Source organism: Dichomitus squalens, assembly GCF_000275845.1.
Source record: "Dichomitus squalens LYAD-421 SS1 unplaced genomic scaffold DICSQscaffold_2, whole genome shotgun sequence".
NCBI lineage: Eukaryota > Fungi > Basidiomycota > Agaricomycetes > Polyporales > Polyporaceae > Dichomitus > Dichomitus squalens.
Window position 1 is genome coordinate 1,090,315 of NW_006766884.1, and position 26,486 is coordinate 1,116,800.

The 26,486-nt window shown below is 57.9% G+C and overlaps 9 protein-coding genes across 9 annotated transcripts; 8 read left to right on the top strand and 1 right to left on the bottom strand.

Annotated features, from left to right (window-relative positions):
• Positions 1 to 18: 18 nt before the first annotated feature.
• DICSQDRAFT_50012 (argininosuccinate lyase) lies at positions 19 to 1,847 on the top strand (the record flags this gene model as incomplete). Its single annotated transcript, XM_007361208.1, has 8 exons — positions 19 to 83; positions 138 to 312; positions 369 to 620; positions 677 to 1,023; positions 1,084 to 1,168; positions 1,236 to 1,379; positions 1,435 to 1,515; positions 1,605 to 1,847. 8 exons carry the CDS (start codon positions 19 to 21, stop codon positions 1,845 to 1,847), a joined length of 1,392 nt encoding a protein of 463 aa, XP_007361270.1.
• A 1,013-nt stretch (positions 1,848 to 2,860) lies between these two features.
• Positions 2,861 to 3,864, top strand: DICSQDRAFT_50013 (t-SNARE; the record flags this gene model as incomplete). Its single annotated transcript, XM_007361209.1, has 5 exons — positions 2,861 to 3,106; positions 3,169 to 3,277; positions 3,325 to 3,521; positions 3,583 to 3,668; positions 3,720 to 3,864. 5 exons carry the CDS (start codon positions 2,861 to 2,863, stop codon positions 3,862 to 3,864), a joined length of 783 nt encoding a protein of 260 aa, XP_007361271.1.
• A 1,139-nt stretch (positions 3,865 to 5,003) lies between these two features.
• Positions 5,004 to 5,750, top strand: DICSQDRAFT_97701 (nuclear protein). Its single transcript, XM_007361210.1, has 3 exons — positions 5,004 to 5,040; positions 5,102 to 5,255; positions 5,326 to 5,750. Exons 2-3 carry the CDS (start codon positions 5,148 to 5,150, stop codon positions 5,446 to 5,448), a joined length of 231 nt encoding a protein of 76 aa, XP_007361272.1. The 5' UTR covers positions 5,004 to 5,040; positions 5,102 to 5,147; the 3' UTR covers positions 5,449 to 5,750.
• A 395-nt stretch (positions 5,751 to 6,145) lies between these two features.
• On the top strand, positions 6,146 to 9,456 carry DICSQDRAFT_177399 (aspartate aminotransferase). The gene is made up of 10 exons (XM_007361211.1): positions 6,146 to 6,201; positions 6,262 to 6,352; positions 6,450 to 6,505; positions 6,582 to 6,618; positions 6,675 to 6,792; positions 6,852 to 7,098; positions 7,214 to 7,551; positions 7,623 to 7,775; positions 7,863 to 8,032; positions 8,602 to 9,456. The coding sequence occupies exons 3-10, from the start codon at positions 6,484 to 6,486 to the stop codon at positions 8,756 to 8,758; spliced, it is 1,242 nt and encodes a 413-aa protein (XP_007361273.1). The 5' UTR covers positions 6,146 to 6,201; positions 6,262 to 6,352; positions 6,450 to 6,483; the 3' UTR covers positions 8,759 to 9,456.
• Positions 9,457 to 9,600: 144 nt separating this feature from the next.
• Positions 9,601 to 14,607, top strand: DICSQDRAFT_78021 (ARM repeat-containing protein). The gene is made up of 6 exons (XM_007361212.1): positions 9,601 to 10,541; positions 10,766 to 12,241; positions 12,310 to 12,458; positions 12,538 to 13,467; positions 13,532 to 13,790; positions 13,889 to 14,607. The coding sequence occupies exons 1-6, from the start codon at positions 10,451 to 10,453 to the stop codon at positions 14,113 to 14,115; spliced, it is 3,132 nt and encodes a 1,043-aa protein (XP_007361274.1). The 5' UTR covers positions 9,601 to 10,450; the 3' UTR covers positions 14,116 to 14,607.
• A 580-nt stretch (positions 14,608 to 15,187) lies between these two features.
• On the top strand, positions 15,188 to 16,603 carry DICSQDRAFT_177400 (uncharacterized protein; the record flags this gene model as incomplete). The annotated part of the gene is made up of 8 exons (XM_007361213.1): positions 15,188 to 15,553; positions 15,610 to 15,696; positions 15,761 to 15,821; positions 15,872 to 15,939; positions 16,001 to 16,054; positions 16,109 to 16,180; positions 16,234 to 16,479; positions 16,551 to 16,603. The coding sequence occupies exons 1-8, from the start codon at positions 15,508 to 15,510 to the stop codon at positions 16,601 to 16,603; spliced, it is 687 nt and encodes a 228-aa protein (XP_007361275.1). The 5' UTR covers positions 15,188 to 15,507.
• A 760-nt stretch (positions 16,604 to 17,363) lies between these two features.
• On the top strand, positions 17,364 to 21,868 carry DICSQDRAFT_143372 (uncharacterized protein; the record flags this gene model as incomplete). Its single annotated transcript, XM_007361214.1, has 12 exons — positions 17,364 to 17,396; positions 17,456 to 17,685; positions 17,751 to 17,824; positions 17,899 to 17,993; positions 18,042 to 18,157; positions 18,219 to 18,301; positions 18,359 to 18,401; positions 18,454 to 18,529; positions 18,580 to 19,350; positions 19,404 to 19,444; positions 19,494 to 19,664; positions 19,720 to 21,868. The coding sequence occupies 12 exons, from the start codon at positions 17,364 to 17,366 to the stop codon at positions 21,866 to 21,868; spliced, it is 3,882 nt and encodes a 1,293-aa protein (XP_007361276.1).
• A 175-nt stretch (positions 21,869 to 22,043) lies between these two features.
• On the bottom strand, positions 22,044 to 22,797 carry DICSQDRAFT_49466 (uncharacterized protein; the record flags this gene model as incomplete). Its single annotated transcript, XM_007361215.1, has 4 exons — positions 22,044 to 22,142; positions 22,193 to 22,407; positions 22,472 to 22,556; positions 22,615 to 22,797. 4 exons carry the CDS (start codon positions 22,795 to 22,797, stop codon positions 22,044 to 22,046), a joined length of 582 nt encoding a protein of 193 aa, XP_007361277.1.
• A 628-nt stretch (positions 22,798 to 23,425) lies between these two features.
• DICSQDRAFT_97713 (glycoside hydrolase) lies at positions 23,426 to 25,457 on the top strand (the record flags this gene model as incomplete). The annotated part of the gene is made up of 5 exons (XM_007361216.1): positions 23,426 to 23,781; positions 23,845 to 24,389; positions 24,438 to 24,833; positions 24,880 to 25,136; positions 25,221 to 25,457. 5 exons carry the CDS (start codon positions 23,426 to 23,428, stop codon positions 25,455 to 25,457), a joined length of 1,791 nt encoding a protein of 596 aa, XP_007361278.1.
• Positions 25,458 to 26,486: the final 1,029 nt, after the last annotated feature.

Genomic DNA, 26,486 nt, shown 5'->3' on the forward strand with positions numbered 1-26,486 from the left:
CCCTACGAGCAGGCAGACATGTCTAACTTGCCGACCAAACAGAAGCTATGGGGAGGTCGATTCACTGGCAAAACGGACCCTCTGTAGGACCCACCGCGTAGATTAGATGGGCGGCCGACTGATATCATCATAACCAGCATGCATGAATTCAACCAGTCACTGCGATATGACAAACGGATGCACGCAGCAGACATTGCTGGCTCCATCGCATACGCGAAGGGCCTCGCGCGCGTTGGCATCTTGACCCAGGATGAGCAGCAAAAGATCGTGAACGGCCTCACAGCGGTAGGAAAGGAGTGGGAGCAGGGCACGGTGAGCATTATATGATCGACTCCGCGTTCGTCCCCTGGTCTTGACCCTGCCGTCAGTTTGAAGCTCAGCCTGACGACGAAGACATCCACACAGCGAACGAGCGTCGACTGACCGAGCTCATTGGGCCCCTTGGAGGAAAGCTCCATACCGGGCGCTCGCGAAACGACCAGGTCGCTACTGATATGCGCCTATGGCTTCTGGGAGAGGTGCGCACCGTCGAAAAGGGTCTCAAGGATCTCATCCGTGTGATGGTGGAGCGTGCAGACAAGGAGCAGGACATCCTTATGCCCGGATACACCCACCTCCAGGTGCGTAAACTTCGCCTATCTTTCCAACGGTTTCGTTTTCAAGTGACCTCATAAAGCGAGGACAACCGATCCGGTGGTCCCACCTCCTGCTCTCGCACGCGTTCTCCTTCCGTGCAGACCTGGAGCGGCTCCAACAACTCATCCCCCGGATATCCGTCCTGCCTCTCGGCTCTGGCGCGCTCGCGGGCAACCCTTTTGCCGTGGACAGGGAGTTCCTCGCCAAGGAGCTTGGGTTCGACTCCGTTGCGGAGAACAGCATGTACGGCGTGAGCGATCGCGACTTCATCGCCGAGTTCATGATGTGGGCGAGCTTGGCGATGACGCACGTCAGCCGGATGGCTGAGGACCTCATCATCTACTCGACCGCCGAGTTTGGGTTTATTACCCTCAGCGATGCGTACAGGTGAGTGTTGTGCTCCACCTGCCTCGAGGACGTGAGATGAAGGATACGTACGCACTGGAGCACCGGCTCGAGCATCATGCCACAAAAGAAAAACCCCGACTCCCTAGAGCTCCTTCGAGGCAAGTCGGGACGCGTGTTCGGAAACGTACGTCGTCCTACTCGCGACCTTCATACCGCTCAGCTGAAGTGCCAACTCACTTTGTGGCTTGTAGATGTCTGGTTTCTTGATGACGTACAAGGGCCTGCCATCAACGTATAACAAGGACCTGCAGGAGGACAAGGAGCCACTGTTTGATGTTGTCGACACCGTGGCAGCGTCGTTCCAGATCGCAGAGGGCGTCATTGCTACCATGGAGGTACGACGCGTGGTGAGCTCATGGCACGACTGCGGCTGACCGCCATGCTGCCTAGGTGCACGGCGACAAGATGTTCAAAGCGCTGACGATGGACGTGCTCGCGACGGATCTCGCAGACTACCTCGTCCGGAAGGGGGTGAGCCGTTCCTAACCGACGCCGTCTTTGCGCCGTCCGCTGATCGTCGTGTTCTACTCGCGGCCGTGTCGGGTGCGCCCTCGCTCTAGATTCCGTTCCGCGAGACCCATCACGTCTCAGGCCGGGCGGTCGCGCTCGCGGAGGCGCGGCAGTGCCAGCTCAACGAGCTGACGCTGCAGGACTTCCGGAGCCTGCACGAGAAGTTCGACGAGGACGTCCTCGCGGTGTTCGACTTTGAGGCGAGCGTGGAGAGGCGGCAGTCGATTGGCGGGCCGAGCCGCAAGATGCTGGAGAGGCAGATCTCGGTGCTTCGCAGTGCTATCGCGAACTGAAGCCTAACACAAAAAATGTACCTGCACGTAGTAGAGTGTACAGTAGCTAGTTGAGATGAGAGTATCGGTAGAAGTGCAGGACGACTGCGGCTCGAGCATATCCGTACGACTCCGGTCCACCTCGGTATGTATGTCCATTGGGCAAAGGCGGTAGCTGCTGTCTGAGACTATAGCTAGACACGGCGCTGTCAGTAAGCGCCAATCACCGGATTGAATTGGAATCGAGGGACGCCACACCGCCAACTCAACACAGCCCTGCCATCCGCCCCCCTTCCCCTTCCCAGCCCCTCTGCGTCCGCAGGTCCCGCCAGTCCTTACCTCCTACCGCTCATCTTTAAGCCCTTTTACACCTTTTGCTTTCTTCTGCCAGCTCCCTCCGGACGCAGCATTGAGTGTTGCCGTCGCTCGTCGTTCGCAGACACCAGAAGGCATCAGTACAGCCCATATTCATTCCTCTAATTCCCATATCTTGTCGCCATGGCCAGAGACAGACTCGCAGCACTACGGGTGAGCTCCCTATCCGTTTCATATATCTCGCCTGCGTTGCGGGTGGCACATACGCGCGATGCACGCCCGGTATGTGTTGTCGTTATGGTGCTGATGTCCCGACGTCCAGGCCCAGCAGCAGGGTGGTGCAGGCGGGTACACCAATTCGTAGGTCCATTTCTCGCTTAGCGTGCCTCCCCCTTGCGGCGTGCTGACTTGGCGGCGTGTGCTGCGATATGACGACAGCGACTCGTACCCGATGCAGAGCACCAACGACTACCGTTCGCGCGCGCGGCAGAACAACCCGTACGCCCAGCAGGATGACGGCCCGACGGCATACGAGGCCGCGGCCGTGCCGAGCACGACGAACCTCACCGGCGGCGCGGACAGCATGACCGCTTTCTACAGCGAGGTGCGTTCGTGCTCCGTACCCCTCCCTCGCTCTTGTCTCGCTGCGTAGTGTAGGAGGCTTGGCAGGACATGGGTACCTTGGCGCAACGTGGGAATGCAGGCATGTTGATGTGGGGATGCATACGCAGATCTCTTCCATTCAAGATGACATCCGTACCTTCAACGACAACGTCAACCGCATCTCCGACCTGCACTCGCGCTCGCTCAACACGACGGACGATGTGGCGGGCCAGCGCGTTAACCAGCAGCTTGAGGACCTCGTCGCGGACACCAGCGCGCTCAGCGACGTGCTCCGGCGGAGGATCAAAGCGCTGCAGAAACAGGGTGGTACTGGTAGAAATGGGGAGATCCGGAAGCAGCAGGTAGGTGTTATGGGGCCATCGATGCTTTGAACGTGGTGTTTACGAGTAACATGATGTTCTAGACTGGTCTGGTGAAGCAGAAGTTCATGGAGGCGATTCAAAACTACCAGACCGTCGAGCAGCAGTACCGGCAACGGTACAAGCAACGTCTGGAGCGCCAGTACAAGATTGGTACGTTGCTACGCGTTGATCGTCTACTATTGCTGACTCGTCTGCAGTCAAGCCCGATGCGTCTCCAGAGGAAGTCAAGGCTGTCGTTGATGATGATCAAGGTGGTCAGATCTTCAGCCAGGCGTTGATGAACTCGAACCGTTACGGCGAGGCTCGGTCCGCGTACCGGGAAGTGCAGGAACGTCACGCGGACATCAAGAAGATTGAGCGGACACTGACAGAACTTGCTCAACTGTTTAATGATGTGAGCATGCCTTCCATGTTGTTGCGTATGGACAAATGTATACTCAAGCGTCCCATTACAGATGAGCATCTTGGTTGAACAGCAAGACGAGCAGATCACTGTGATCAACGACACCGTCAAGGAGGTTGAGAAAGACGTCGAGACAGGGTCAGTGACGGATTCTACTCCTATGCACAATCTTAGCTAACGGTTATGCAGCCTAAACTATACCAACAAGGCTGTCAATTCGGCGCGTGCAGCGCGCAAGAAGCGGTGGATTTGCTTCATCCTCTGTCTCATCATCATCATTATCATCGCTATTGTGGTTGCGGTCGTCGTGTTGCAGAATCAGCACAAGAACTAGATGATTGCTTCACTATGTCACATTCCATTTACTTAGGGACATTTTCGCTAGTTACATCATTGACCGGACTTGGCGTTACGATACAGGAGGAGCACGCCTGCAGGGTGCCCTTGCCTGCCATGTACGTTTTGCTCCCCTCTTGCCGTCCTCGCGCTACGCCATACCTATCTATACCGCTGTGTCTTCTACTGGCGATGGATCTACGGCAGTCCAGCCTTACAATGGTATATATCCATTGCCGTCGTATTGTTCTCACCTTGACCGAATGATACCCCTATCGTAGTGTGCAATCCCCTCTTCGATCTAAACGAACACCGACGACCATCCGAAACCGGTAGTCGGAGCGACGAACGGCGTATCTCGAAGCCTGAACAGGGGGAGCGCGTGCAGGAAGCGTGGGCGACTGCGTGTAGGCCGTGTGGCAGGAACGAGTGCTCTGTGCGAACGCCCGGTATCAGCAGGACGGCTGATCTGCACTCCACCGCAGATTGCTCGATTGAGGCAGTTTATGTTGCTCCACGGGGCATTCTAGGCCACGGAACAATTTTCGGGGACAGTGACTATATTACAACTGCCCGTTCCGTCGACGGCACGGAGAGCACGGCGGAAGGACACAGTAGGAGTGGACTTGGACGGTTGCGGGATGCGGACGTCGCAAGGGGAAGGAACACGTCCGGTTGTGGATATGCGCCGTTACCTGGCCGGGGCCTCATTTCTTGTCTGGCCCGGAACAGGCAGGATGCTCGTACGCACCGCCTCCGACCCAGCAGCCCGTACGGCGGTTGTTGCGTGACACCGGGCAAGTAGATGCACACAGGGGGGCCTCCATATCCGATTTCCTTCCGAGAGTCGTTTTGAGACGTATAGCAGCCAGCGGTGATTAAGCACATCTGGGACCGTGATCGGGACGAACCTGGGAGCGACGGAGGGCTGGAGCTCGGAAGACCGTGCAATCTGCGCACGGAGCAGCCAAAAAGCGGGGATAGCGCTCGACACTTTGGTGACGGATCGGGAAGGGGATCTTTGTAATCTCAAGCAACGACGCCGCCACGCGAGATCTCAGATCCATATCTCGAGCTGACGCGTCCCCATCGTCCCCTTATATAAGTCCTCTCCCTCCCTGCACCGGTCCCTTCCAACCACCTCTCGCGCATATCTCACTATCCCGCCCGTCGTGTGAGTCGGCCTCGGCCAGTGTTGCTCAAGACATCCGTTGCTGACCGTTGCTATCTCTCAGACCTGTCCGACAACCCCCTCCGTATCTCACGACTTCTTGATCAATCATGCCCGCCAAGAAGCGTTGCCAGCTCCAGTCCGAACCCCGTTGCAACCAAGCTGTCTTGCGTATAGTCGGGCAATGTCCCCACTGTCGCTTAGAGTTCTGTGGCACAGTGCGTAGCATCCGTTCTCCAGGTCCTAGTTGCGCAAGCTAATGTCAGGACCCATTCCCCCTCCTTGTAGCATCGTATGCCTGAGCACCACGAGTGCCAGAACCTGGAGAGTTGTCGACAGCAGGCGTTTGAGAAGAACAAGGCGAAGTTGGAGAGCGAGCGGACTGTTGCCTCCAAGATGGCGGCGGCATAACCAGCCTACCCTCCCCCTCCCTTCCGCAGCCCCCACGCCACGCAACCCGATCACTGGGGGCGCGTAGGCCATGCCATTCCCCCTGGCCCTCTACCACAACTTCTTCATCTGCCTCTTATGTTAATGACGCTATTCCGGGCCCTCATGACATGGACATGTTATACCACATATTATCTTCCCCACCTCGTAACTCCCGATGTCGCCACTCCCATTCACCCCTTCACAGTGCATCATCTGCTACATCGGCGCCCATCCTTGTCTCCATATGTTCTCGGGTATCATAATGTAGAGTCTGCATTCACGACACATGTTCGAGTGCTTGTGTGAGGAAGTGAAGTCATCCTGACGAATAAGCGTCGCTCGTCCAATCGGCAACGGTGCATGTGAGGTACAAAGGTCGATTCCCGCTCATCCCACGTCCTGGTCTCTGTCGCCATCCTGTCAATCGATGGGGCCTACGCCTGCCCAGACGGATCCACGCTCAAGGTTACTCGTATCATGAGGTCTTCGTTCGTAAGAGGGTCGTAACACCTCTACACCTATTGCGCCGGTGGGATCCGGACTTTGAGCGGTCGTTGAGCTTGGGGACCAAGCCGCCGCAACCAAAGACGGAAGTCGAATTGCCTAATCGCACCGCCCGGTCCGACTATAAGAGTCAGGTCTGCACCCCATCCGAATTTTCTCCAAACTCTTGCGTCTCGTCGCAACGGATTCCAGGACAGCTCTAGATCTGTTGCATCTTCGGACTCGTTGGTACATACCAGACATACCCCATACCCCGCACGGCTGATAAAGCTGACCGACAACGCTCAGGGACGTTTCGGAACAAGCGGGATTTCACGTGCATCCGGCATTGACTCGAGATCGCCCCCTCCGCTCCTCTGCCTCTCGGTCGAAAGCACAGGTGAGCCCGACGGATTTATAGGACTGGCGCTACGGCGCGGGGCATCAGCCATACATTCTTGCTTACTGCTACCACTCTCGCGCGCCATGGCGACCAGACTGAGACAAGTCGCGGACCACCTGCAATCGAAGATGTCTGAAACCGTGTCTGCTGGTGCGTTTTCCCGTTCGCGTCGTGCCCATCCGCCAATCGGTGGGCGGAGGAATGTCATGCACTCATCCCGCTACAGAGCGATGGACCGAGGTCCCCCTCGCGCCCCCCGATGCGTACGCGTCTAGCGCGTCTTCCTTGCGTCGAATGTACACTGAAACGAGCCGCGTAGTATATTCAAGTTGACTGCTGCGTTCAAGGCGGATACCTACCCCAACAAGGTCAACCTAGGAGTTGGTGCTTACCGGGATGACAACGATAAGCCGTGGGTGCTGCCTGTAGTGAAGAAGGTGGGTCCTTTGCTTGCTCCGACGCTCTTCATCAACCTACGCCGACCGTGTCTATTCAGGCGACGGATATCCTCGTCAAGGATCCTGCCTTGGATCACGAATACCTGCCTATCACCGGTCTCCCCGAATTCACCTCCGCTGCGGCGCGCCTCATCTTTGGTAGCGACTCGCCTGTGATCGCCGAGGAGCGCGTTACTAGCGTCCAGACTATTTCTGGGACTGGCGCGAACCATCTGGGCGCGCTCTTCCTGAGCAGGTTTTACGGCTGGAACGACAAGCGTGTCTACGTGAGCGATCCAACGTGGGGTAGGTCGTCTTCTGTATCCCCGCGCAATCCCCGCCTTACGCGTCGCGGCCGTACGGCCGTGCACCGCTGCGGTCTGCCTGTTGGATGGATGGCTGACGTAGCGATGGGTCGCAGTGAACCATCACCAGATCTTCCCCTTGGCCGGCATCCCAGTGTCCACATACCCTTACTACGACCCGCAAACCATTGGCCTCGCGTTCGGACCCTTTCTCGAGACGCTCAAGAATGCCGCGCCCCGCTCGGTCTTTCTGCTCCATGCGTGCGCTCACAACCCCACCGGTGTTGACCCGACGCGGGAGCAATGGGGACAGATTGCGGACGTGTTGCTCGAGAAGGGCCACTTTGCCTTCTTCGACTGCGCGTATCAAGGCTTTGCGAGCGGCGACCTCGACAACGACGCCTGGGCTGTGAGGGAGTTTGTCAGGAGGAATGTGCCGCTGCTGGTCTGCCAGGTGTGTCACGAAGCTTATACAGCACCGCGTCAAAGCAAGCTCACGTCGCGCACCGGCGTTGCCGCCCGCAGAGCTTCGCGAAGAACGCCGGTCTGTATGGTGAGCGTGTCGGAGCGCTGCACGTCGTGTCCCCTTCGAAAGAGGCCGCGGTCCGGATCAAGAGCCAACTGTCGGTGCTGGCTCGGTCTGAGATCAGCAACCCTCCTGCCCATGGGGCGCGCCTGGTAAGCTTCTTTCTCCGACTCCGAGCGACAACCTGTCCGTCTCCCTCGTGTTTCACTGATACATTGGCTATGGGCGCCTGATTACAGGTATCACTCATCCTGAACAACAGCGAGCTATTTGAGGAGTGGAAGCGCGACATCAGGACGATGGCAGGACGTATCATCGACATGCGCAAGGAGCTGCACCGGCTGCTGACGGAGGAGCTGAAGACGCCCGGGAACTGGGATCACATTGTGAACCAGATCGGGATGTTCAGGTACGTGCGCGATTCGTTTCTGTCACGACTGAGATTCGCCTCCGGATGCGGGGCGGCGACGTGCCTGCGATGATGGAATAGGCTGCGGGTGGTGTGCGCGTGCCTGTGCAGCTGTCGTGGACTCCTGTGTGTCCGGGTGGCATCTAAGGAGCAGGTCGTGCTCGGCGCCGTGCCGGTGAGCTGCGATTTGCGAGCCACGTTGTCGGAGCCGGGCCGCATGGGTCCCTTCACGTGGTGGGAAGCGAAGAGGGCGAGCGGGCTTATATGGTGTGTGAGCTCAGGCCTGAGTGGGAAGGCCAAGGTGTGTGTTGCACACGGTGCGCGGCGAAGATGGGGGCTCGGAGGCGCATGCCGGCCGTGCAAGGCGCGATCTGGTGCTGGCGGACTTGGAGCATCAAGTGTTCCGGGAGGAGGCAGGCTGTCGATGATGACTTATGGAAGGGTGGGCGTTGCCGGAGGAGGTCGTTGATGCAGAGGAGGGAAAGCGTTTTGGACGAATCAAGAAGCGAGCGCGGCATGATAGCGGCGCGGCACGCTGACATGAACCTTGTTTTCGTTTTTTGTTGCAGTTTCACGGGGATTAGCCCTGCGCAGAGCCAGGCGCTGGTGGAGAAGGCGCACATCTACCTGACCGCAAACGGACGGATTTCGATGGCGGGGCTGAACAGCCACAACATCCGGTACTTTGCGGAGTCGCTGGACAAGGCCGTGCGAGGGCAGTTGTGAGCGGGCAGGAGGGGATGTAGGGTGTAGGGACGGGGCCGGGAGAAACGGATTAGCAGTCGAGATTTGTAGAATAGAAGGAGCGTGGGAAATGACGTTATGTTCCTGGGGACGAGTCTAGGCCGGAAAGGACGAGTGACATCATGGGCATGATGGCTCGGACGAGAGGCATCGTTCCGCATCATTTTCATACAGAGCACCACTCGCTTGCCCAACGCCTGCCCCTCCTCTCCGCCCGTCCTCTGCCTAATTCTGGCCGTACCCCGCCGTCGCCCTCGTTGTCGCCGTCGCCCTCGCCCTCGCCGTCGCCCTCGCCGTCGCCCTCGCCGTCGCCCACGCCCCCGCCTCCTCGCCCACTCCACCTCTTGCGCTGTGCATGCCCCTGCACACCCTCTCTCGACCCGACCCCCCACGCCCGCCCACCTCTTGCCTCTCCACCGCACCCGCCTGACTGCCCAGTCCCCCCCAACACGCCTCGCGCCGCGACGACTGCTGTCCTATATGCTGCCTCCCGCTCACTTCTCTGCTGCGCCCAGCTTGCCCTGCTTCTCTCCCCAGCCCTCTTGCGTCATATCTTCCCTCCCTCCCTCCTCCGGCTGCCGCCCGTTTCCTCGTGCTCGGCCCTGACTTTTCTACCCCCGTCCCGGCACTTCCCAGGCCTCCGTCCTCTCTTCTCTCTCCCCCGTTCCCCGTGCCTCGTCGTGCGTGCTCCGTCCTCCCCACCCCCGTCCTCCGTCTCACACACGCTCCTTTCGTTGCTGACTCGCTCCCGCTAGTTTCATGGGAATCCTCCTTTCTATCTTATTTCCGTCCCTGTTCATGTCCTCACAGTTCGAACCCACCCCCGAACCCACCGACGACGACTCTCGCTCCTCCTCTCCTGCCCCCGATGTTCCCGAGGCCACACCCCCATCGCATCCAGAGGACGAAGACCCGGACCCATCTCCCCCGACGAGCCCCAAGTCTTCGCTCATCGCGTCTCCGCCCCTGGACACGCGCGCATACTCCCCCCACGGAGTCGGCATCGGTATTCTCTCGCCTCAGCCCGTCCTCGGCCCCTTCGCGCCTATTTCTCGCGCCAACCTATCCCCCTTGCGCGTTAGATCGTCCCCCGCAGAGCAGCGTTCCAACCCTCTAGACTCCGTCTCTCCCCGCAGCTCGACAGGCCCATATGAGCCACCGCATGCCCCGCGCGCCGGCGGTTCTCGGTCCCCAGAAATTTCACAGCCCCCTCCACCGGTCCCGCCTTCCCTGCGGTACGTAGAGGACACGTCCAGGAAGGGATGGGCCGCCGGTGAGCACATCCAACTCACCAGCTTCACTAGCGCCGGAGAAGGTGGCCAAGTCGGTTTACGTATCTCCCTCCCGCTTCCGAATCCGACAGCTTCTACGGCGACGCCCTCGCCTCCGCTGCTCTCGCAGCTCGTCCACGACCCTCTTGCGACGTCTCTCGCGGCTACCCTCGACCCTGGACCTTCGAGAGCGAATGCAGAGCCCCCGGCTTCGGCCGCGACAGTGGACTTGCCCGCGTCGGAGCCGAATCCCAATATTGACTTCACCGAGTTTGACACAGAGGGCTGCAGCGCCTTGGAGAAAATCTATCTCTTCTCGCGCAGTCGAGCTAGCTTCCACAGGGTGTTCATCGCCCATGCTCTTCCGCAGTACCTGCTGGGTGCTGAGCCCGCAACTGCCGAAATGCCCAGCCGAGAGATAATTGAGCAGATCACCCCAGGTGAAGCAGTCGAGTATGTTCTTCCGCTGCTCAACGGTCTCGCGATGGACGAAGGTGCGTGTACGAATTGTGGTGACCGCCTTGTTCCCGCGAACGCTCACATGCGCTTTGTTCTCTTCCCCTCAAAACGTCTCATCGGCGCTCAATGGTTGTTTGTTGACGACTTGAATTTTCGTACTGGCCAATCACGCCACTGCACCGTTACCGCTCATTATGGTCGACGGAATATCTGTGCCCCGCTAACAACATTTGGGGTCGGGATCAATTGTGGCGGACAGATGAAGCCGTTAAAGAAGCGCTAGCGGCCGAACTCGTTCCCATCATATGGTGGTTCATTACACACTGCAGGCTGGTCGAAGACGACCCCCCGGCTCCCCCCTCGCCTCCGGCTCCGACCCCGCTCTCCTCTGTTGCCCCCTCGGCGGACGAGAGCATTTCGATTCTCCCGCATCTGCTAACCCCGCGTCCCGAGTCGAATACCGGTGCTCAAGATGTTCCCGCGAGCTCTGGGGACGGCAGCATCCTCGTGCACGAGCACGAGCACGATTACGATGCGCCGACTGTGGTTCCTGTACAGGCTTTCACGCCCATCTTGGGCACTTTGCTCCTCAGTCCGAACGGCATAGTCGGTGGTTCCGCTCGGTACGCCGTCGTGGAACTCCTCCGAAGATTACGGCGCGCCGACGAGCGTGAACAGCCCAGTGAAGCTGAAAGCGAGACTGCCGAGTCGCTGCATCCACAGCAGCCGTCCCGTCCCGTGAGCCCAGCGTTGTCTCAGGCATCCTATCAGGACAGTGCAGAGTCCTTAGACCTCGGGCTCTTCCAAGAGAACGAGCGACGGCTGTTCGAACGAGAGCTTGTCTACCAAGTAGTCATTGGCATGGGACGCCTAGACATGGATGACCATCGGAACGACCATGAACAAGAAGACTTTCCCGACACGCCATCCGAGTGGGACGCGTCCACAGCCGTCCCGACACCACAGGCTATCGCGCTCACCTCCGAGCCCGAGTCCTACTTCCCCCCCGCTCCTGCTCTTGGAATGTCTTTTGCGGGGTCGTCCGCGCTGCCAGCTCCTTCCCCGCTTGTGTCCACCGTCGACACGACTGCAGTCGGCACCACCACGCTCTCACCTGCGCCTTCGCCATCACCGCCCGTCTTGTCGACATCTCCGATGGAGGAATCTCCCGGCCACTCATCAGCGTCCACGCCGTCACTGACGTCATCTACTTCGTCCTCATCAGGAGACTATTCCGACACTGTTGAGCCGAGCGAACCGGATCGCTTCAGCCTCGGATTGACGAGCATGTTGTCTGCATCGGACGACGGCTCCGGCGGGGACGAACTCGCCTCCACGCCTTCCGGCCCAAAGATGCCGTTTGCGATGACGCAAGAAGCGCATTGGACGACGCCCGGTGCATTGCCCCGGCCTGCTGCGCTCCCGACCACACCTCCGTTCGAGGTGCCGCCTCCTCCGCCCGTTGCTAGTCCAGTGCCGGTCTCGGCGGAGTCGACAATGCCGCTCTCTAGTATACCGACGTTAATGGTGCAGGCGCCGAGCGCCAGCCCGTTGCGCGAGTCACCCCCGCGACAGCAGATTTTGAGCTCTGGATGGCTCAGCCCGGGGTCCGCAGCAAGAGAATTGGCCGCGTTGGAGGAGCAGCAGCATATGGACGAAGGGGCTGATCTCAGCGAGGAGGCGGCGGTCGGGCGACTGTCTAGCATGAGTTTGATGGCGGCAGTGACGGCGAGCGGTAAGCGAGCGGTTTTCGGCTGTTTATCTTTATTTTGGCAGAAATTCTGAGAAGACGGCACTGGGCAGGTTCGATTGGGGAAGACACGAAGAGGGCGTTCGTAGCCGAGGTCGAACGGGTCGGACGAGATTCGGTGTATTGGGTCCGTCGGGAGGCGAGCTTCGCGGTCGGTGCGCTTGCGAAGGTCGTGCCGGTCGAGGTCGTGACGTCGTCATTGGTGAGTCAAATAAACCACCTGAGAGAGAGACGCTGCCGTTCGGGACGATCATGGGACTGATTATGGTTGGGGTCCATAGCTTCCGTTATTCGAGTCTCTCTGCCACGACGCGACGTGGCACGTCCGCCATTCCGTGTTGTTTGCGCTGCCGGCCATCCTCTCGCGGTTGACTCCGGAGCGCCGCCGAACACTTGCGTTGGAGGTTATAGTTCCGCTGTCGCAAGATGAAGAGGCGACCGTGAGGTCAGCTGTCTTGGAGGCTCTCGGCGAAGTGATATACACGTTCGCGGACGACGAGGACGGTCCTCCGGAAGCGTTGCTCAACCTTTTCCTTGGGGTGCGAACAACGGACGATCCGTCAGGTAGCGTACCACTACCCGACGTCGAAAGAGACGTCACGCCCCGGGAGGTACAAGCGACGCCACTCCGCTCAGCCACCTCGACGTCCGCGACGAGCTCGGCTTGGAGCGACTACGGCACTGACGCAGGTGGCGGCCCTGATATTTACGACGATCCGCAGCGGCCTCTGATTTGCGCATTCAATTATCCCGCGGTTGCCCTGACGCTTGGCCAGCGCCGGTGGCCGGAGCTGCGCTCGCTGTACCTGTCGCTCGCCAAGGATCCGTCGTTGAAAATCCGGAAAACCCTCGCCGCGTCCCTCGGGGAGATCGCCAAGATCATCGGCGAGGAGCACGCAGCGGCCGACCTCATGAGCGTCTTCTGGTCGAGTCTGCACGCGGCGGAAGGCGAGGTGCGTACGAAGATCGTCGAAGCGCTTCCCGCGTTCGTACGCGCTCTCGCACACCCGCAGCGTGTGGAAGTCGTGCGGGGCCTCGAGGAGGCGTTCTCCTCGGGTAAGCTGTCCTCGTGGCGGGAACGGGAGAGGGCGGTGAAGGCGCTGGATGGGGTGGTGGAGGTGGAAGGCGTGGATAGCGGCGTGCTGCAGACGATGCTGGTCAAAGCGCTGGATGACCGTGTTGCGGCCGTCAGAGAGGCCGCCGTGTCTGTGGTGAGTGCTCAGGGTCGTCGGGGCTGACCGCTGCGTCTTGCGCCTAACGTGAAATTTTCTGCAGCTGCCTGTCTTCCTGAGGGCGTGGAAGCACTCCCCGACCCTAGTCGAAGCGCTGGTCGCCGACATTAGAGCATTCGCCGGCTCAGACTCGTTCCGCCGGCGTATGACGTATGTGACGTGCGTGCAGGAGATGGTGGTGTCCGACCATGGGGACGTCACCGTCCGGGGGGAGACGTTCTGGGAGACGCTCTCAGCACTCGTTCGGGATCCGATTGTCGACGTCCGCATACGCGTGGCACGGCTGCTGGGTCTGATTTCCGGTGAGCACATCAGCGTTCATATCCAGCTAGCTAAGTTTCGTCATTCGTCGTCCGATCTGATCGACGCTTGACGATACTGATTGGTCTTCCGTTTCCAGACAAGCTCGGCGGCGGCGATAGCGACGTCGCTGCTAAGACTGTCGCGTTTGCGCGAGATCTGGCACAGGATAGCTCCCACGAGGTGCAGGCATTCGCGACTGCCGTTCTCGCCGGCTCTCCGGCCTCCCAGAGTGAGCCAAGTCGGCAGCCTGTGGCGACGGTGTCGCCCCCTGTCGGACGGAGTGCGGCTACATTCTCTCGCCCGCCGCCACCTAGTCCAAGCTAGAGTCCACGGAGCGTCCAGCGTGGATATCCTTCAGGTGGCTTGGAGCAGGCTGCAGCCTCTCTTGGGTAGACCCTTCCTCTGGGACACACGGTCGGCCGCTATTATAACTCAGCGGGTGAGACATCTGGAAACCCGCCGAGCTATGGATATGTCGAAGCAGCGGTCAGACCGGATCGCGGGCTCATTGTGCGGTGCACCACTGAGTCGACCTTCCTGCGACGTCATCGTGTTTTCGCGCGGCATTTCCATGTCGCGCCGCGCAATCTCTGGGGCACACGAGCCTCGTGCGTGCCCGGTCGCCCGGTCAGCAGACCGAACGCCCTTATATAGCTAACTTATCATGTACGACTGCTCATATCACTACTGCTGCAGCCCTATCGCCGTCGTGGTCCGTACGTATCTTCCATTCAAGCTCTGTTGTTATCTTCATATCCGCATCGACGTCCCCATTTGCCTCTACATTCGCGTTTCCGCATGTTATACTGTATCATTAAGTACATACATTCCATACAGAGTCATTTATCGTACAATATGATAGTCTATTGAAAATAATCGGTGATGAGTCGTTTCTGCTCGGTCTTCGTTGGCGGATTGGCGTTCCGACGCAAGCGACTGGCCACTCAGCGTCGAGCAGCCAGCCAGCCAATGACAGCTTGCGAGCGGGGTGTCACGGTCATCTGCTACTAGCTCGAGCCTCCGATCCGTGTCGCCATCACCGTTTTCTGCGCCACAAACGACCTCGATCCACTGTGCACGAACACGGCGAGGCTGCGGGCGCAAACGCCTCACTTAACCCCCCTTCGCACCACGCACCGTTCCTTCCTACGAACTTCGTGGGCCTGGAGCAGGGCCGTCACACCGTGACTGCACAGAGAGGTTAGGGTTTTGGCTCTGGACCCCACCAGCACGTGAGCACAATAGGAAGGTTGGATGTGACAGGCGCTCTTGGCGTGTTTGTGGGACGCGCCGCGTGTGACGCCACGCCTTGTTCTCTCAATAGACGTGCGCTTGGCGAATGGCTCCCTTTGTGCGCAGAAGAATAAGCTGAGTGCCCGCCTTGGTGTGCTCCACCGTGGAAAACGCGCGCGATAATAGGAGGCCCCACCGTGGGGTTGGCACGTTCTCTCGATCTCTCCTCGAGACCTTGTTCAGCTCGGTGTCTCTGTTGCGGTTTCCTTCCTCCGCCGCGCCCCCTGGCTCTGAGAGCTCTCCTGTTTGACGGTCTGTCCGAGGTTGGTCTGTGGCCGCCTCGCGCTTTGGTTCTAGTTTCCCGCCTGGCCGCGTTCTATTCTTCAGTCCACGGCTAACCGCCCTAGTCGGCTCGTAACGCTGTCCTCTCGTTTCCTTCAAGACTTTTCACGACCAGCAGGCCTCTGCAATACCTTATGACGCATGGAGCTATCTCCAGGATTCCGCAGAGTGAGAACGGGGGTGTTCGGTGAGTCTCGTTCGCATCTCGATGAGCCGGGTGGTTGGATTGACCGTCGTGGCTAGCTTTGACCACGTTTGTCAGCGTGCTATGGGTCGTGCTCTTGTCTGTGGAGATATTCGTGCTCTATGACCGTTCCGATGCGGCCCAGAGTGAGCAAGGTTGTTCGTCGGTCTTGGGCGCGAGCTGACGAAGGTGCACCCGTTGTGCCGCCAGGGAACCTCGTGGCCATACTCATATTCATAAACGCTATCACGGCGATCATGCTACCAGTCTTGTGAGTACGAGAGGTACGGTACTTCAATAATCTACTTACTTTGCGTACAGGTCTATCTTCCAGTTCAGAGCGTGGCTGGACGCGGCTAGACTGCTCTTTCTCCTAATGATACACATCGGTGAGTGTTACCTGTCTGCATGCAGACTTCTCCGTATAGCCCTGTTGCTGACACGCAGCAGGAACTGCACTGCTGTTCACCATTTGGAACGCGACTTTTCAATGCCCCGCAGATGGTCAGCGTTCAGGCTCTTCGCTCGTGTGACGTGTTTGACATATAGTCTTTCCAGCATCACAACGTAGAGATTGTCGCAGTGTCAATATCGCGATAGTGGCCTGTGCCTGGGTCGTGCCGTTTCTACGTGCGTTTTCGAATTTTGATCATCCATCCATCCACTCAAACAATCCTGTGCAGTGATATGGTACGCGGCATTCCTGGCCGTAACATATCGCATGTGGCATAACGATCGAAAGAAACCCGACGAGGAGCTGTCTGAGAAGCGCTTGTCAGAGCTGCCAATGATGTTACCTTCCTCTCGACGCCCTTCATTGGGTCCGGAGATGCAGCTGTCCTCCAACGCCAGCAACGTGCTGCCGGCGTCGCGCAAGCCGCCTCCTCCGCCACTGCAGCGGCCCCCACATCCACTTCCGCTCCCGCCTGGTGCGCAGCCGCCGGCCCATTCCCATCCCCCACCTCAGCCCAATCAGCCGATATATCGACCTCACCAACAGCGCATACCTTCCACTCCAACGCCATCATATCTGTCAAATCCGCGGTCGTCTAATACGTCAGCGGCTTCGCATTCGTCTCGGGTCGTGTCGACACGGTGGTCACAACCGCTGTCGATCCCGTCTGCATACTCTTCATCACAGCCATCGCCTCGGACCTCGCACATCTCACGCCCATCACTAATTGTACAGACATCTGTCCGCCAGCCATCGCAGCCGCTTTCGGCACGTCCACCGTCCCATCAGCCATCTCCCTCGACATCCCATGGACACTCACGATCATCTTCCCATGCCCGCTTAATAGCAATGGCACTGCCACCCTCCCAGCCTGCTGATGAAACCGGCGATGACTCTTCTCCGAGGTCTTCAGGAAGACTCTCCAAGCCTGCGCCTTGGGCGTATTAATGTATTATATGCATGTGTAGCTTAAGCTGTATCGATACTGACATCCTATGAACATATACGTCTCTACGATGAGCACACCAGTCAGGTTACCTATTTTGACGCGCTGTCAGGATGTCAGTGTGCACATAGCAGGTGGCGGTCACTGTCGCCGCTGGCTGTGGGCGGCACGCGGCCTAGAATATTGTGCAGTTTTAATATTAATCTGGCCACGTGCGCGCACTTCCCCGTAAACTCTTTCACTCCCGAACCTCGGCCGTGGCCTCGCACCTACTCGTCAGAGGCCGGTTTCATGTCTTGATACTGCTTGCTTGGCTCCATTGCGACCCACGAACTCCCTGTCTGGCGATCTTGGCCATCTTTGACACTACCGTTTGACGAATCCACCATAGACTGCGACAGGCGCTCGAGATTATGGCCGTTCAGTGGGACACGGGACGAGCGAAGGTGTGTTGGTTCCGTATAGGCTTAACGATGCGGAATGTTCAGGTCAAACGACGTATCAGGCCCAGCTACGGCTTACGGCCCAGCGGTTGGGGCAGCTGCAAGACCGGATGGACTCCCAAGCGCAGATCACACAAAGAGATGTCGCGACCCTCCTACAACAGGGGAACATTGCACTGGCACGGGCGAAGGCACAAAAGCTGATGAAGGAGGACGTCAAGAGCGATCTGCTACAGACTCTGGAGATGCACGTTGGCGTCATTCTGGGACACCTGAACGAGCTGGAGCGGAGGTGCGCATGATAGGGCTTGTGCCGACGCGTCTTCCCTGCTCACACTGCCTCTACCCCTGCCTCAGTGACACGCCGAGTCCTATCATGACAGAGGCTGCTTCAAGTATCATTTATGCTGGCCTGCAGATTGAGTCGAAAGGTGCGCGCCGTCCACAGTTTTTTCGTTCCGTGTGCCGTGCCCCGATGGGCTGATGTCAAGTAATGCTCTCATAGACCTCCATAATGTCCGGGAATTCCTTATGCAGGCGCTGGGACCTGACTTCACTCGTTCCGCAATTACGAACCAGGATAACCACGTGTCGTCGAGAGTGAGTATTCCCTTCCTGTGTCTTCAGGAAGTTCCTAAGAAGGCGTAGGTGCTCCGAGCGGTCAATGCTCCTCCACCGACCGCGGCGAGGCTGGACGCGTACCTATATGGGATAGCGCGCACATACAACGTTCAATGGCTTCCCGACCTATCTCCGGAACAGAAGTAAGAGCATGCTTGCGTCATGGGAGTATGAATGGACGCGTACTGAGCCCGAGCCGTGCAGGGTGAATGCTCTGTCCCCCATCGTGGACCCGGAGATTGTCAACGAGGTGGACCTTGCCAATCTCCGTCGACTATGCGCTCATGGTGAGCACACGAGTATGTGGAGAAGCTCCTAGATGGGCGATATTGAGAGAAGCACAGGCCTTCCGTCACACCCACCTTGGTTGCGTCCCCGGGTTTGGCGGTGAGTGGCTTCATGTTTGATTGTGGCTCCTTCTATGTTGAACACGGGGCAGGCTGCTTCTTGGTACACTGCCTGTGGACAAGGCTGCATGGCGGAAGGAGTCTCGTACGCAGAGGGACAACTACTACGTAAGTCCAAGGACGCGTCATGTGTAATTCAGATGCTCAGTGTAGGCTAGGATCTTGTCCGGAGATTGCTTGAGCCGCTATCATCCTTGCCGGACCCAATAGATCCGCTCTCGTCCACTGATCAAGCCATACTGGATGTCTTCAACGAACTTTCCATGGTTCCGCCTAGCTTGCTGGCTACCCTGGAAGAAGAGTCTGAGCCTTGTCCGCAATGCCCCCTAGACGAGGATGCGCTAGAAGATATCAAAATCGCCTGCGCAGGCCACTTGGACGCTCGCCTGCGCGTCATTCGCGCGAAGGAGGCGGAGGATTCGACAGAACCGTCCTCCAATGGCACCCCCGAAATCCGCCTAGACACTACTCCCGAAATCCGGCTCGACGCGACTCCGGAGGTTCGACTGGAAGAGCCTTCACCGACCAAGACGGAGGCGCAGGAACACGCGGTCGACGATACGCTGTCTGTGCCGGACTCAGAGCACTCTGGCGTTTCGACGACCCTCCTCCCGTCGAGGCAGTACACGTCCTTCAGCGCTAACAACAAGCACTCGTCTGCTCTCCTTCGGTTGCTGTACATCCATTCGTGTCTCAACCCGGCGAACCGCTCTCCGCAGATCGGCTCTCTGCTGGTCCCCATCTATGCTGCGTTTGTGGAAGAAGTGGATCCTGAGGATGTCCCTCATGTCGAGGCGGATACGTTCTGGGTGTTCGAGTCCATGGTCGGAGAGTTCTCAGAGCTGGAGGACGAGCAGAATGGCACTGTCTGGGTTCAGAAGTTGAGCGACCGTTTGCGATGGGCTGATGACGAGCTTGCGGACGATCTGGTGTGTAGCCTTTGTGCTCTCACAAAGACATTGTCTTACATTTTTACGTACAGGCTACCAAGGGGCTTGATCCCGGACTCCCTCACTACTCCTTGTATGTGCTTCACCCTGTCTAACGTCACTGTCGCTGATCATTTTCTCAGCCGTTGGCTGATCCCACTGCTCACCCACACGTTACCGCTGCCTGCTGTGCTGATGGTTTGGGATGCCCTGTTCTCCCGTCCCATGCGGCAGCGGGATGAGAACCCAAAGCTGGAGTACCTTGTAGATGTATGCACTAGCATGTTAGTGTCAGCACGAGGCACCCTACTGCAGTGAGTTCATTTGTTCCTTCGTGATTGTCCCAGTAACCCATGCCCCGGGCTGTAGACTGGGTAGGGGACATCGTAAGCAACAGTATCTCTGGTCGGACGAGGTCACTGCTATCCCATCCACGGCCTTTGGCGAGAGAGAGCTCGAGGAGGCGTTCATTGAGGGCATGGCGTTCCTCCAGAAATACCCTCTTGATGCTGTGGGCGGCATCGAGAAGGTGTTGCAGACAGCTTACGATCTCGCTTCACAACGAGCAGCCACTGTCAGCCCCACGTCCAACGGCGCTGTCGGACTTGGAGCCCGCCTCCGAGACACGGTCTGGAAGAGCATGTCGTCCAGCTTGGAGTCTCATCCTGAGGAGGAGGATGAGAGTGAAGAGGAGACAGACGAAGAGTATGATGAGAATCCGACGCCTCAACCCCAGTCTAGCACATTATCTGCACGTCTAGCGAATACCGTGTGGCGCGGCATCACCAATCAAAGCGCAGTGGATGTTCCCTCCCATTCACCCAGCCCAACCTCTTCACCTCTGCCATCACCGGGTTTGGTGCCTTCTCTATCAGCTCCCCCTGTCCCTCCGAAACAGACAGTCGTCGATGCCGCTGCTCGTGGGAAGAACATGTTCTGGGGCTACGCCGAGAAGCTCAAGGATTCGGACGCTGCGGCGACTTTCGCTAAAGTGAGCACGAATTGGAGGGTGAAAGCCCTCGACGCCTGGTCGAAGCCTCGGACCGAAGCCCCAGCCCCTCTGCCTAGCCCTCTACCGCCACCCGCTGCGTCTCAGTCTGCGCCCTCCCTTTCTTCCATCGTGGATCACGCTCGCAGCATCTCCTTGACTGCCCTGACCCGCTCGTCACCTAAACCTCCCGATGACAAGAGGGGATCGTTGCCCCTCAACGCTCGGCCGGACAATTACTCGCCCCCTCCCCGACCAGCTGTCTTCCGTCCGGTCAGAGATAGCATATTCGTAGCCTCGCCCATTAGTCGGAGCAATGAACCATCGCCTGTGTCCGATTCTGGCTCTATGGGGAGCCAAAGCCTCCGTGGATCGCTATCTTCGTCGTTCAAACTCCCCTCTGACAAGGCTGCTTCCCGCTCAAGCTCTGGCCCTCGACCTCTGCTACTGAACTCGTCATCTCTTTTGACTGGAGCCTCCAGCCCTGCGAGTCCCGCACGGTCCCCCATTTCGCCATCTGCGGAGTCGAAATGGGTGGAGTCAGTGCGCGCGAAGCGTTCCATTGATCACCGTGCATCCCAGTCTTCGATCTCTTCTCTTTCTCCTTCGGAAACCTTCCGCCCAAAGAGGGTGGGCACTCAATCAGACTTTGACTCGGACTCCGGGAGCACCAGCAGGGTGGTGCCAATAAACCGCAACAAATCCCCTTCCCCAATGGCACGAGTGTCCAGGCGGCCGCCATCGAGAAGTTCAATCAGTCCTCCGTCGCCACCCAAGACCCACCGTCGTCTCCCAACCGAAAGTTCGGCCCCCGAAGACAACGCGCACGGCGGCTGGGCTCGTGTGGAGCCTCTAGACTCGCCAACCACGATCGCTTCCCCACCTCCCGGTACACCTGACGCGGCGACCACATTGTTCGATGACGTGCGTGTCAAACAGCCTGAGTCTCAGCGGCAACGAGGCTCCGTCGTGCTCCCTGAGAGCAACGACATAACGTTAGCGAGTCCGGCTCCTGAGAGCAAGCTTGCACGTCGATCAGCGACTATCTCACGGGCTGCGCGCGATGCAGAAGCTTCCGACTCCTCCGCGACGGAACCTGCTTCTAAGAACCCAAACCTCCGCAGGAAACGCTTCCCACCGCGCCTGCAGTCGCTGCGCAACTCGCGAAGTACGCCGGAGCCCGTGCCCGCTCTACCTACGCACTCGTACACTCTGGACGTGCCGGCGGATGATCACGAGGTGGAGAATGCGACCACCCCGCGTGCGAACACCTTCGACGCGCAGATGGTCATGCCACCGTCTCCTCGGTCCAGGCGCACACGCAAGATCTCAGGCGGGGAGGGAGAAGCACCTGCCCGAACCCGCAAGATCTCCAACGAGGGTCGCACGCGTAAGCTATCGAACGAGGGCAGGCGGAAAGTCTCTGCTGAGCGCGATACGAAGCAGAAACGGGAGAGCGCCGCGGTCGAGGGTGACGACGAGGGCTATAACGACTTGCTGAGCGCATACGAGAGCGAAGACGCGGTGTAGGCGATGCCTGTATGCCCTGGACAGTGCGTTGTGCGAGGCGAGGCTGGGGATGACGTGCTCTCGCAACATGACTATTTATGAATCACAACTACGCTGCTAGCTTTGATCGTCGGACTGACATATTTATTTAGTGTCGAACGTCCAGTCTAGTATGCTATGCTGTTTGACTGAAATGTTATACCGATGGTTCTGTCCGTCGCTCGATTTCGATCTGAAGGGCCTCTTGCACCCCGTGGTACACTTCAAGTAGGATGGGAAATCGTGGTAGTATGTTCTGCATACTCTTTCAGAGGTAGTTACTGAAGGAAGTAATGCTGTACTGACCTCAAATGCTACTTCGAGCTGAAGTGAACCTTCAAGTGTGCGGTTGATGGCGACACAATAGTAACGGACGTCCCAGCCGCGTAAGCCCTCATTGATAAGGAAATCTTCCAACGATGACCAGGGGACGAACTTGCGGGAAGCAAGCAGAGATACCCCTGCAAAGCCCTTGTGTGTCTCGAGTTGTATACCGATAGAAGGAAAGATAACCACAGACTCTGTATAAGGCAATGTTTAGCTCCCAAGTACGCCTTGAGGAGAAGCGATCGATGGCTCACTGACCCCACTGGATCTGGGTGGAGCGCGTGTACACGTATAGAAGTAGTACCATAAACAGCACCGCCATACCGGGGGTGGTTGAAGTCGCCTAAACCACGAAGTCAGTTGTGTACCGAAAAGTTGAAGTCAGCGTTTGGCTAGCATACCGCCTTCCAGCAGTATGCCACACCGGATACCACGCATGCATCTAGCCAGAGTCCGCCTATAGAGGGCAGCCTGCTGGCCGCGCGTCTACGCCCACCGGGGGCTTCTACCCTAAACTCCCTCCATCCGTAGCCGTCAATGATAGAAAACTCAGGATGCTCTTGCAGAGGTATGGTGCGTTTCATTCATCAGAGCTCAGGATGAGCTAACGACGATCAAGCCTGGGTTGGTCGATGTGGATGAAGACTCGGACGACTTGTCGCAAGCGCCAAGCGCCACCACGCAGAACGCCACGGCTGTCACCGCCACCGCGTATGTCTTGCCGCTGCACTTCTTCTTCGTCGACGGTACTTGTCAGCAGCAATCATCGTACGCCAACTGTGTTGCCCCTGTGATCGTTCTATGCACTCCTTTAGCGAGCGAAGTTGCGTTGATTATGGTGTGGGAATCTCATGCGGCTGGTTTGCTTGTCCGCCGAGCTGGTCTATGTCCGACGGCTTGACAACGCAACCGCCAGCTACCTACCCTTCACGTCCTCCAACGAGCCGAGCATAGCTTGCCTGCTTGTCGCACCACAACTGGATTTTGGCCGTGCCGTGCCGTTCGACGCTGATTCCCTGCTCATATTCTCCCCGGCTCCTCAGGCTCACTCGCGACAAATTACCTCTTTTGGACAAATGTCAGCCCCCCCGCCGATTGCGAACTATAGTCTGTCCAGATCCCAGCGAGAAGGTTAGTTGTCTACCATCTCCTCGGGCTACGACACCGACCGTTCCTTTCTCCTCACACTCCTACTTTCTCTCTTTTATCGCCATGGTCTTGACGGCCAGGGGGTTCGCTGGCGTCCTCCAAGGACTTAGTTTGGCGCAGGGGTTATACAAACCATTTGGGTCGTTCACCGACAAACTTCCACTCTTTGAAGACGACACCAACAAAATGTCGGTCCCCACCACTCAAGACATCAACCACGAGCCAGGAGCGGACTCGGACCTCCAAGGACAACCAGCTCCTCCGCTCGTCACGCAACTCGATGGGACTTCTAACTCTAGTTGCTACGTCCCGCCGTATGACTCTTCAGATGTCGGCTCCCAAACATTCGCACCCTTCAACCAGTTCAAAGCCAATATCTACCGTTATAGGCAGCAGCAATCTGTGAACCTTGGCTCGTGGTAAGCGTCGATCCGCGGTACTTTCCACATACAGTAGTATCGAATAACGTGGGCTCTTCACAGGTTCGTTCATGAGCAGTGGATGACGCCTTCCCTCTTCAGCTGTGCTGCAGGCGACCAAGCTTCCGAGATAGACATTGCTTCTGGATGGGGTTCTCCCGAGGGGGCTCGCGCTGTTCTTGAACGACACTGGGACACTTTCGTCAACGATACCGACTTCCAATACCTTGCAGACATTGGCATCAACACTGTTCGACTGCCAATAGGCTACTGGACCTTGGGACCCGACTTCTGTCAAGGAACGCCATACGAGAATGTCTCTACGGTCTATCAGAATTCATGGAGCCGAGTCGTGCGCGCTATCAACACAGCGGCGCAATATGGCATCGGCGTCCTGATCGACCTTCACGGCGCACCCGGTAGCCAGAACGGACAGCCGCATTCCGGAATCTCTGACGGACAAGCTAATCTCTGGGGGAACGATGTGTACAAGAACAAGACCCTTGACGTTCTTACATTCCTTACTCAGCAACTCGTCAAAGTGACGAATGTCGCTGGCATCCAGATCCTCAATGAGCCGAATAACGTGGGCGAGCTGGCCGACTTCTGTAGGTCGTTCCTTGCGCTGACGACCTTACCGTGGCTCATTCTTGCAGACTCAACAGCGATTACTACCATGAGGCAGGTCGACCCGGCTGCGGCATCTCTTCCTCTATACATCCATGATGGCTTCGACTTGAACCGATTCAGTGCTTTCGTGGCCAACCGGACAGACTTCGTGGTTCAAGATCACCATTCATACTTCGTCTTCACGCCACCGGACGAAGCGGAGCCTGCATCTCAGCATACTTCTGATATCTATGGCGGCATCTCCCGGTCACTAGCTGGTGCATCTGCTCGCCAGCAAAGGAACTTGGTTGTCGACGAGTTCTCTTGCGCCCTAACCGACGAGAGCTTGGCGGACGAATCCGATCCTATCGAAGCTCGTAAAGACTTCTGTCAAGCCCAATTGGATGTTTACCGGAACACTACCGCTGGATGGGCTTTCTGGAGTGAGCCGGTTCCCCCCTGTCATTGATCTGAGACTCATCTATGCAGCTTACAACAAGGAGGATTGTTTCTCGGACCCTGGGTGGTGCTTCCGCGCGGCAGTGGGACAGAGCCTTCCATCGTCTTTCTTCACCTATGGCCAACTCCGTCCTCTAGCTGATCTCTCAAACATCTCTATCCTGTACGACCCGGCTACCACCCCGGGCTCTGCGTTATATGACATAGCGGCCGCTCTCGACTTCGCGTCCAATGCCACTTCTGCTACACCTTCCGCATCGGAACCCTCAACCACCGCGCCCCCTCTGGTGAGCCATCCGCGAGATTTTCACCGACGCCCAGGCCGGCGTGGTGATGACGATTCCGACCAACTGCCCGTGGATCCGACTGAGCGCGCCATTGCCAAAGGTTACTCGGACGGCTTCCTCACCGCGAAGATCTTTGCGCTCTTCGGGATGTCGAAGCTCGGTTTCACCGGACAGTACATTCGTGACAGCATTGCTCTGCTCGGCCCTATTGTCATCATGCCTGGGACGGAGCACTACTACGAACACTGGTTCATGGCCGGCTTGACTGACGGAGAAGCTTTGATTAGCTCATATGTAAACACTACTCAGCCTATGTACTGAACAATTTAGCGAGAAGCCTATTCACAGCGACCTTGAGATCAGTCTGACAGAGGCGACTCGGACTGAAACACAGAATCGTCTGTACAAAGCTTTGATGTGGTAGAATATTTTACTGGGTATTAGTAGATACCTCAGGCGTTGTGCGTCGATTTGATGTCGAAATGCCGATAGGCATGTCGGATTTTGCCGACATATCTCTGGAGGTCACGTGGGAGGAGATTTCTGAGGGCAGCGGCGTCGAGCAAAGAGACGGACAGCATGCACTCGTCCTCGACGAGACTGCCTCCTCAACTACCATATCGTCTTCCTCACTTTCTAAAAATCTCTCGTACGCTTCAATGCAGTATTGAGAGTCTTGCGAAATTACGCCCTACACTCTTACGGTCTAGTCTCTCCCAGCCATGCGTCGTTCCCTCCGAATTGCACGTCTAGGCGTTCGCTCTGCGTCAACTGCGACTCAGACTAAGGTGCGTGAAACATGGTCATGTGAAAAAGGGTGATATCTCACTCCTTTCAGCCCAAATGGCAATATGACGCGCAAGCTGGTCCGTCCACTGGAGTCCCTCAAAGCAGGAGCTGGGCGAGACCACCGGAAGCGCTTCCCAAGGCTGGCAGGACCCTTTCAGATGGTAATTCTGACACCTCCATTCCCCGGAAGCGTTCCTGGCAACGTCCACAAGCGGGGCAGTCGGGCTTGAAGGACCTCCCCGAAACCATCCACGCGCGCACCGCGAGAGATAGGCCGCCAGCCCAACACTTGCCCTCTGAGAGTAGAGAACCTACTCTATCCTCGTCCAGGAAACCTCGGATGGAGCGCACTGGTCCGCTAGGCCTCGACAACATCCTTCGTTCAGACCGCGTCCAGAAGGCGTCCACTGCGCTTGAGCAAGGAGCGAAGACCGCGCGTACAGACGAGTCCGAGGACACAGCTCAGGTTAGGGGATCGGAAGGTCAGCGTGGGAAGGCGCATTCGTCATTAGTGTGGACCCCTGGGATGGATGCGGGCGAAAAGCAGGACTACCGGAATCG

What these genes read in the sequence shown, in the direction of transcription:
- DICSQDRAFT_97701 (XM_007361210.1), top strand. Translation starts at nt 5,148, where the DNA reads ATGCCCGCCAAGAAGCGTTGCCAGCTCCAGTCCGAACCCCGTTGCAAC. An exon ending in GCTTAGAGTTCTGTGGCACA is followed by an intron (nt 5,256 to 5,325) that starts GTGCGTAGCATC and finishes CCCTCCTTGTAG; the next exon opens with CATCGTATGCCTGAGCACCA.
- DICSQDRAFT_177399 (XM_007361211.1), top strand. Translation starts at nt 6,484, where the DNA reads ATGTCTGAAACCGTGTCTGCTG. An exon ending in CCCCTCGCGCCCCCCGATGC is followed by an intron (nt 6,619 to 6,674) that starts GTACGCGTCTAG and finishes CGAGCCGCGTAG; the next exon opens with TATATTCAAGTTGACTGCTG. An exon ending in TGCTGCCTGTAGTGAAGAAG is followed by an intron (nt 6,793 to 6,851) that starts GTGGGTCCTTTG and finishes GTGTCTATTCAG; the next exon opens with GCGACGGATATCCTCGTCAA.
- DICSQDRAFT_78021 (XM_007361212.1), top strand. Translation starts at nt 10,451, where the DNA reads ATGCCCAGCCGAGAGATAATTGAGCAGATCACCCCAGGTGAAGCAGTC. An exon ending in GGCGGCAGTGACGGCGAGCG is followed by an intron (nt 12,242 to 12,309) that starts GTAAGCGAGCGG and finishes GGCACTGGGCAG; the next exon opens with GTTCGATTGGGGAAGACACG. An exon ending in GCTGCTGGGTCTGATTTCCG is followed by an intron (nt 13,791 to 13,888) that starts GTGAGCACATCA and finishes TTCCGTTTCCAG; the next exon opens with ACAAGCTCGGCGGCGGCGAT.